At 52.0% G+C, this 9,218-nt stretch overlaps 1 protein-coding gene across 2 annotated transcripts in view; it reads right to left on the bottom strand.

Moving 5' to 3' along the window:
• Nucleotides 1–2,590: 2,590 nt before the first annotated feature.
• The window catches only part of CYTH4 (cytohesin 4), a 31,046-nt gene continuing 24,418 nt past the window's right edge, over nucleotides 2,591–9,218 (bottom strand). For both annotated transcript variants that reach the window (XM_077807569.1, XM_077807570.1), the window contains 2 exons: nucleotides 4,290–4,444; nucleotides 2,591–3,737 (listed from right to left, as the gene is read on the bottom strand). In XM_077807569.1, coding sequence (XP_077663695.1) covers nucleotides 3,665–3,737; nucleotides 4,290–4,444 — 228 coding nt within the window. In that variant the 3' untranslated portion in view covers nucleotides 2,591–3,664. The remainder of the gene's footprint in view (nucleotides 3,738–4,289; nucleotides 4,445–9,218) is intronic.

Raw genomic sequence — 9,218 nt, 5'->3', positions numbered from 1 at the left:
CTCGCCACTGTGTGAGAGCGTGGGCGCCTATGGTGCTGTCAATTCGGGAACCTCGGGCACGGCTCTCCCCCACCTCCAGGAGCCAGCTTCCCCTGTGGGGTGGGGAAAGCCGCTCAGGCCCTGTGACATTCAGGAATGGGAAGGGTGGGTGGCTCATAGTACAACTGAGCATCACCCTCAACCCCTGACCCAGTCAGAGCTTCCCCCTGTGCTACCCCTAAAACTCAGATTCTCCCACTCCAAAAGCACCCACCCCTCTGCCAAAGGAGAAGCCTTGTTTGTTTTCAGCAGTACAGGGCATATGACACGTAGTTGAGCAGTGCTGATTCCACCCAGTAGGGGGCTAACATGCGACAGGAGCACTGAGATACTGCAGTGAGGGGCATTATAGCAAGGCCTCAGCGAGCAATGCACCAATCAGCTCATTAGACTGGAGGACAAACGGCCCCTGGTGACAAACCTCAGAACTAAATTTGGTTCAGAATCCAACCCCCCTGAGCTCAGGCATGGCTGGGCTTGAGGAGCCACTGTGGCCTTTTTATAGCAATCGGTGCAAATGACATTTGGCTCCGGAGCTGAAGTTTAACCCAGAATACAGTTTTGAGCCCATCCATCTGTTCAGCACTCTCATAAGCTTCCCCACACCTTCCTTTGTGCTGTGCTTTTTATGTGACTTGCTATATACACACCTCTTTAAGCTGAAGTGTCTGAAACCCCGGCTTCCCTCCCAGCTTTCACCTCCCTTGCTTGCAAATGATTTCTAGAAAGCCGTTTAAAATGTATTCTCCTTCCAAGGAGGAGCCGATAACAGGCGTGGGAGGGGCAGGCGCAAGAGACACAATGCAGTGAGCTGCCATATTTCCTGACTTTGCGTTGTTCTCCTCCTGGCCTTTTACCAAGATCGATGGCCATTTATTATGAAAATAAATGACCAGCTCCTGTGTGCAGGACTCCTTGATGGCGGGGGGGGGGGGGGGGACAAGTGTCAGCCTTCCCTCTGTGTGTGCTTGGATGTGTGTATGTGCGTCACCCGCACCGCCGGTGACGAGCGAGCGGAGCGTTTTTCTAGCCATCAGTCTGTCAGATTTATTCTCTAATGGCGTGTGTGCACGTGCTGTGATTTCTAGCAGTGAGATGCAGGAGGATGGGTGTCTGTGGCCAGCGAGACACTGCAAAAGTCCAGGGTCTGGCTGTTGGAGCCACACAGCTCATTCATGTAGTGAGTTTGTGGGTGCTGTGAACGTGTGTGCCAACAGTGTGCTGATTTTGGGTTGGGGGAACTCGAGTTTTGGCTATCCAGCACCGGGCAGCCCAGACCAGGGGGCCAAGGTTGATACTTGTGCCCATTCTGTGTGCGCACAGGGCTGGAGTGGGCTCTCGGTAGGCATGTGTTCAGGCAGGGTGTGTGGGTAGCGAGTGTGCCTGTCTAGTGAACTTAGTGCGCCTTGTGTTGTCGGTGGGTGGCATGCACTATGTGAGTAGTGTATTGGCGTTGTGCTGGGTAGAGTGGGTGGTGCATGAACGACTTGAGAGATGAGATTTTTACACTGGAGCCTTGGAAGGATGACAAACTCTGCCCCCTGTCCTCCCCCCCCCCCCAATCCTGCTCTGGAGAGAACTAGCTCTGGAGCACAAGTGGAACTGCAGGAGCTAACCAAGCCAGGTCTGAGATAAGAGCCCTGCACTAGATTTCTGTGCCCCTAGAATGGAGTCGGGCCCGTGCCCCCGGGAGGAGGGGCAGAACCTGAACTGGAGCCCTGTGGCCCCTGGAGTGGAATATGGCAGGTACTGGGGCACAAGGACTGAAAATGATCCCCAGAATCTCTGCTTCTGCGAAGGCCGGGAAGCCGGTGGCATCTTTCAAAATTCACAGTGGATTTTTGGAGAAGTTGCCAGCTGAGGGCAAGATTCTAAGCCCCTCCCTCCAACCCCACCCCTGCCCCCCATGATCCAGCCTTCCCCATGCTGGAGCCCCTACAGATGAGCAACTCAGACTTTCAATCCTGGAGACATTAATAAAAGAGACCAGACAAAAACCTTCACATTCCTTCTCGTGGGTGAGCACGTGCTTCGACTCCGAGATACAGTCCCTGCCTCTTGAAATTAATTCCCCATCCCTGGTGCACTGGCAAAATAACTAATCTGGCTGTGCTGGGTTTGCTGCAGATTTCCTGGTGGACAGAGCCCCCTGCAGGAGGAAAGGGGGAGGAAGGAGGGCACAGAAAGGAGCCATGGAGAGATTATAGAAAACGGGGATGGTAGGAGAGAGGAAGAGACACAGGGACCCTGCAAACTACAAGGTGGGGAGCGTGTATGAGTCTAACCTGCAATTCCCCTCCTACCTACCACCCCTTGGCTTGTGGGGACTTCTCCCAGTGGGCATCATGGTCTTCCATGGCTCCCTGCCACTTCTCCCCTGGCCTGTTACGACGCTCACACACCCCCTCCTGCCTGCATCCAGCTGCTCAGTGCCTTTCTGTGTCCCGATACTGTGCTGAATCATCACCCTGGGTGTGCAGTTTACTAGAGAAGGCAACGTGACATCCTTTGGTATCGTCTGTGCAATTCTTACCTTTTAATGATCATTCCCACCCTGCGGCTTGTTTGGGTTTTTTACACAAGAGACTAGAGTTCAAAACACGAGGGCACTGTATGTGCTGGGCATTCCTGTTCTCCCTGCTTCTGGCTGGGGACAGCTGGGATGCAGAGATCTGCCCCCCTAAAACGGTGCAGCTGAGCGAACCCCGGGAGCACTGCAGGCTGGGAGAAGACCCTGAAGGCTTCTCTCCAGAGCCTCTGCCCCTCACAGAGACCTGTTTGCCAGGCTCTGAGTACGAGAGACTAGGGAGGTAGAAGAGCAAAGCAAAGTGCACCATTTCTCCTTGTCCCCACCAAACCCCCTTGGCTTCCTTCCTGCAACCCGTTATCAATGTACACATATATACACATTGGGGACTTCAAACTATTACTGCTGTCTTCAGGGGCACAGTGTGGAGGAACCTGGAATGGCAGCGTGCAGAGAGGGCTCCCCAGTGCACGGGGTCACGTCCCTTGGGCTCTGGTTTCACACAGGGGTTCTGAACCCCAGTGACGACCTCTCCATGGTCACAGGCCTCTCACTTCTCAGGTTTTTACTTGCGTAGAAGAGAGCAGCTGGCTCTTGAAGTCTGCTGCGGGCTTGGACAATCCTGGGGGGGAGGAAACATTCTTGGGATTCCCCCAGAAGAGCCCACAGGCCTGCTGCCCAGCTCAGTGGCTGGGGAGGGAGTCTGAGAAACCAGACTTCTGCAGGACTGTCCTGGCCAAGGCTGGGGGCTGGAGACCCCTGCAGCCTGTCCAACGTGAGGAGGCCAGCGTGAGGTGTACATAAGGCTATGTCTTGTCGTAGAGCCTCTGTCAGTTCAAGGGTGGGAGAGGCTGTGCCCATAGCCCCGGCCTCCAGATCCACATCTGCATCAACCTACTCCCCTTCAGATTTGAACTCCCGGATTGGAAAGGGAGAAGCCAAATGGGGCTTGCCAGCCATCAGTCATCTTCTGGCCCGTCAGGAGGTAGGAGAAGGTGCTGGTCCCCGAGCGTCCTTCGCTGGTAGAGCCCAGTAGGGGAGGAGATGGCCCAGTGATTAAAGATCATCTGGTCAGCAACGAGCAGGCTGGCAGCTGGCTCAGTTTTTGCTGGCGATCCTTTTCTTACGGGCTGAGACCAGGTCATAGAAGGGATCCTGGGTGATGCTGGTCCTGGATAGAGGAGGAACGAGAGAGAGATTCAGGGCTGGGAAATGACAAGGAAAACCACAAGGGTCTCTCTGAACCTGTAAACAATGGACCCTCTCCCTCCCCAGAACAGGGGATCTGCAGGCCCCTCAGCAGCACCCGGCACCTCCAACTAGTGTAGTCAGGCTTTGCAGGCCAGAGGAGGAGCCTGAAGGTTCACAGCAAGGGCCTCCAGGCCCTAGATGGCTAATCCATTGGAGCCATAGGTGTGGAGAGGCGAGGAGGTCAGGGACGCCCACAGGTGCTCAAGTGTGAACGTTTATCTCCCTGGGGGCCTATGCCCCTCTGCTCCCTTGCATGTAAAAGAGCTGCTGCCCAAGTGCCCCCCAGAGGCAAGGTGAGGCCTCCAGCTCTGCATGCTGGCACAGCGTAGCCATTCACCTCTCTGCCCACCGGCGCATCACAGGTAGCTCTGGCCTCTGCTAGTGCCATGTCTCCCCTGGCCTGAGCTCACTCCACCCCATTTCACCCTGCCTGGGGGAGCCCTCTTGTCTCCTGCAGGGCCCGTCCCCTTACCGTATCGCCTCAATCCACAGGTCGCGCTCCTCCATTGTGGCTGCCGAGATCTTGTAGGACTGGTGCTTGCCTTCTACCACCTTCCCATCCCCATCTGTCTTGCAGGCTTTGATCTTCTGCCCCTTGCAGTTGGGATTGAAGAGCTCGAAGCAGTTCTGCAGGGAGAGACATGGAGGGGGTCAGGCAGTAAGTCCATTGTTCCGGAGGGCATGCTAAGGGAGTTTGCAGAGGTGGCAGTGGGCTCGTCTGTTCCTGAACTGGGGCCAGGATTTTGTCTGTCATGCTCCAGGGATCTCAGCATCGTTGAGTTAGATTCCAGTAGCTCAGAGGCGTCACAAGTAAAAACCTCCCCACTCTGCACTCAGTGATGCCTGTGCCGCCGTGGCCACCGGCCATGTTTTACAGAGAGTGAGAGCGATGGCCGAGAGTCTGGAAAACAGCCGGTGGTTTGTGCTGCACCGCATACACCCTACCAGAGACGGTCATACGGGAACATTGCCTAACAGCTTTTGGGCACCTCTATCAGTACAGGATCACCTGCCATACTGCAGTTAACACTGGCCCTGCCCAAGGGACAGACAGAAAGGAGAGCAGGTTGAGGTAAGCTTTCCTGGGGAGCCTCTCTAACAGCTCAGCGCTATTTCTTACTCCTAGACTTTAAGGCCAGAAGGGACTATCAGGATCGTCTAGGCTGACCTCCTGCACATCGCAGGCCACAGAACCTCGCCCACCCACTCCTGTGGTAGACCCCCTAACCACTGGCTGAGTAACTGGAGTCCCCAAATCATGCTTTAGAGACTTCAAGTTACAGAGAATCCACCATTTACACTAGTGTAAACCTGCAAGTGACTTGTGCCCCATGCTGTAGGGCAGTGGTCCCCAACCTTTCTGTGGGAATAGCATACTCCTATTCCCAGAAGACTGTGGCGGGCGCCAGACACCCCACTGCCGAGAAGCAGCAGCAGCAAGAAGCATCGCAGCCGAAATGCGGCCAAGGAAAGGCAATGCTTCTCGGCGGCATTTCAGCAGGCGGTTCTCCCGCGGCCGCGCTCGTCAGCGGCATTTCAGCAGTGCGGTGTCCTGCAGGCGCACACAACTGCCCCGATGGGCGCCATTGCGCCCGTGGGCACCGCATTGGGGACCCCTGCTGTAGGGGAAGGCAAAAAAATCCCCAAGGTCTCTGCCAATCTGATCCAGGGAAAAATTCCTTCCTGACCCCAAATATGAAGATCAGTTGGGCACTGAGCATGTGGGCAAGGCCCACCAGGCAGACACCCTAGAAAGAATCTATTGTAGTAGCTCAGAGCCCTCCCCATCTAGTGTCCCATCACCAGCCGTTGGAGATATTTGCTGCTAGCAGTCGCAGATCTGCCATTTTAGGCAGTCCTGTCACACCATTCCCCCGTCCCCCTAAATTTATCAAGCTCAGTCTTGAAGCCAGTTAGGTTTTTTGCCCCCACTGCTCCCCTTGGAAGGCTGTTCCAGAACATCACTCTTCTGATGGTACGAAACCTTCATCAAATTTCAAGCCTAAACTTGTTGCTGGCCAGTTTATACACTTTCTCCAAAGTAGCTCACTGTGGTGTGGCACAAACTCCTGATGAAGGCACCAAACCCAGAGCCGGGCAGAGAAAGGTGGTTTCGTTTTGGGGAGGATTGCAATATTTCAAAATCTGGTTCCATTCAAACTCAGAACAAAACCCAAACATTTCAGCAGTGTCCCAGAAAGGGAAAGCCCAGGGTCCCCAACTTATAGACAGTGAGCTGGAGAGATGCTGGGTGGGTGAGCGGGCAGGATGGCCAGGCGGGTTTCGAAAGCTGCCTGGTTTCTGGAGGAACTCTGTCCAAATTGAACCATCGCCACAGAATGGTTCAATTTCAACTAGTTGGCAAATTGCCATGAAAAACGTCACAGGAATTTTTCCACCCAGCTCTAACAGAACCATGACGTCCCTGGCCTGAAGTCAAGACCCCTTATTTGCCTTGAGCAATCAGGTCTTGTTCCAGCCCCTGCTCCAGTGTACCAGGAGCTGCTGTAGAGAGGGACAGGACTGCCAATAGGCATCTCAAACGTACTGAGCTTGAGACTGATTTTCCACCAGCGTAACCCGAGTAAAGGGCCATTGACTTCCATGCGTTACTGCTGGTCTATAGTGGCGAAACAAAGACTAGAACTGCAGCCTCGCTGACAACCTCAGCAGAGAGGCCAAGCACTGAGCAGGCTATGGGGACTGAACTCCCCCTGTCACCAGTAGTGGCAGCTCGTCCTAGACAGACCTGAAGCACATCAGCAGGGCTATGGTGTGTGGGAAGTTTATCCTGCCGCTGCCCATGCTGGGCCTGCCCCTGTCTTGGCGGTAAAGGCGGGGCTTGGTCTCTGCGGCTGTTGAGCCCGTGTTTCTCACCTGCACTCACATGGAGCTTTAAAGAGAATCTGCCTTGGGTTGGCTCCCGGGGCGGGATTTCCCTACACCCCCCCCATGGGGGTGTTTACCCCCCCTGAATTTCCCCAACGCCCCCCCCCCCAGTTTTGTGAATTAGTTACATGCAGGGTTGCCACTTTAGTGATTGTTTGGACATTTGAATGGAAATTGAAACATTAATACACACTTTAAAAGCATATACCGTGTATGATAAAATATGTGTATCTGAAAATGTCTAATAGATTTGAAACATAAACTAGCTTCCTTGTACAGCTGTTTATGACCATGTCAGTGCATTCATTTAGGTGATGTTGGCCAACCTAATAATTTCAAAATATGCTTTGTAAGCAAAGTCTAAATGAGCTCTCCCTGACAGTCAGTGATGAGCTGGGGGCTGGGGGGGGGGGGAAAGGCTTCAGGACCAGATTGTATTTACATTCACACCTAATCTACCTAGGTATCCAGCTAACAGAGCTGTGTTGCCCAAGTAATAGATTTTGGCTGGGGTTGGGTTACAAATCACTTGAATGCAGGGAGGGGCGGGAGGTGTAATGAAATGTTATTATTCTTACTGTAGGAGTAAAGGGCAGTAGAGCTGCACTTAGCCTGTGCTGATTGAGGGACATCGAGAGAGAGAGAGAGAGGGTGGGGACAAGTGTTTTGCTTGATGGTTTGCCTGAGTCACAAGTACCTGCCCCTCTCCACTGTTTAAAGACAGAGCTGATTAGGCTCCAGAGATAGTCTTTGTTTTGTTAAGTGATCACTATAGCTGAAATCACTTATAATCAAGTCTAAGTGCTTAGACCTGCTGTGGGACAGTGTTTCTGTGGAAGAGACGGCCCAGTCTGCACTAGCAGTGAGGTTCCCCCACTGCGAGCTCAGCTGAAATCACTGAGAGCTGGGTGGAACCTCAAGAGACCAACTCGCAGAGGTCACAGTGGCAGGTGGCAGAGGAAGGTGACTGTGCAGGGCCATTGGCAACAGAGCGATGGCGTGAACGGTGGCACAAAGAACAACAGTGGCCAGAGCAGACAGTGAGCAGCTGGAGGAACGAGCAAGATGCCTTCTTGCCCCCCACCTGGGAGATGAACTCATGGGAAAGCACCTCTGAACTCTGAGTCTCCACTGACCAAGGACAACACTAGTGGTGTTAATGAGGCTGTTAAGAATGCTGGAGACACAAGACAGTTCATGCGAACAAACATGGCCGTGGCATCATACTTTCTATTTAAGTAAGAGATACCACACACCACAAACTGGAGGCCAATGTTAAGTGCATTGTCACTTCTTCATCCTGAAGTTGAACACCGGTTCCAAACAAGACCAGCAAATGCTCACTATCTGTCTGCAAGAAACTCAACTGACTGGCTAGACGCACGTGGTGCAACAGTGAAAGACTCAACAGTTGAAAAAGTGAAGAACTCTCTCACCGCATTCAAAAAATGTGCATACATGGCTGATGAATGCACCAATGCAAATGGTCATCAAGTACTAAGTCATTGTGTACGTTATCTTGATGTCAAGGGTAGGCCAGTAGATGCATTTCTAGATATTCAAGTTATAGAAGACACATTGGCTGCATCTGTGACAACCCACATCTTAGAAGAGTTAAATGCTTGTCCATTGGACCCCAAACAGATGGCTGCTTGTGCATTTGATGGAGCTGCAAATTTCTCTGGAAGACATGGTGGAGCACAAGCTTTGCTCAGAGAAAAGTGTAACCCTAGTCTCTCCTATACACACTGCAGAGGCCAGCTAGTCCAACTAGCGCTAGTATGAGCTGCAGACTCTTCAAAAGACATTTAAAAAGCTAAAAATTTAATGTCTGCATTATATTCTTTTTTCAGCAAGAGTCCAAAAAGACTGAATATCTTGGAAAATACAGAAGATACACTGAGACTGAAGTTCAAATTACTCCAACCTGGGAAAACGCTCTGGCTTTCTCATGAGCGATCCTTGGCTGTTGTCTTAAAATTACTCCAGCCATTATTACTAACTTTGGAAAGTATCTACCAAGATGGGATGGATCTAAGTAGTGAGGCTGGTGGATTACTTTTGCTACTATGTTCAGAGTAGACTATTGCCATTCTCTCATTTGTAAGTCTACTGTTGAAACCACTTGGGTCATTAAACAATGCCATCCAGGCATCTGCTACAAGAATAGTAGATCTTTGTCCAGCACTAGAAGCTACATTTGTATCAATCAGAGAGCTATCCATTGAAAAAGTACTGGAAGAAGCAAAGACTTCAGTCCAGAAGTTGACTAATGAAGGCATTTATATTGAATCCTTAAGTGAAGAGGACAAGAAGTGTTTGTTAAGACAACTGAAAAAGTACACAGACTTGATTCTTAAAAATCTACAACAGCGACTTCTAGATTCTACTCAACCTCTACGTAGCTTTAACAGATCCCTGTCTTATAAAACACCGACAGCTGAGTGGAGTGAGGCACTACCAGCAATGGGGCTGCCATGGGCTCAGGACAGAATAGAGAATTTGAACACAG

Source organism: Eretmochelys imbricata, chromosome 1 (genome assembly GCF_965152235.1).
Source record: "Eretmochelys imbricata isolate rEreImb1 chromosome 1, rEreImb1.hap1, whole genome shotgun sequence".
In the NCBI taxonomy this organism is placed as follows: domain Eukaryota; kingdom Metazoa; phylum Chordata; order Testudines; family Cheloniidae; genus Eretmochelys; species Eretmochelys imbricata.
The sequence above is the reverse complement of the archived record's forward strand: the minus strand, read 5'-3'. Positions and strand labels throughout refer to the sequence as shown.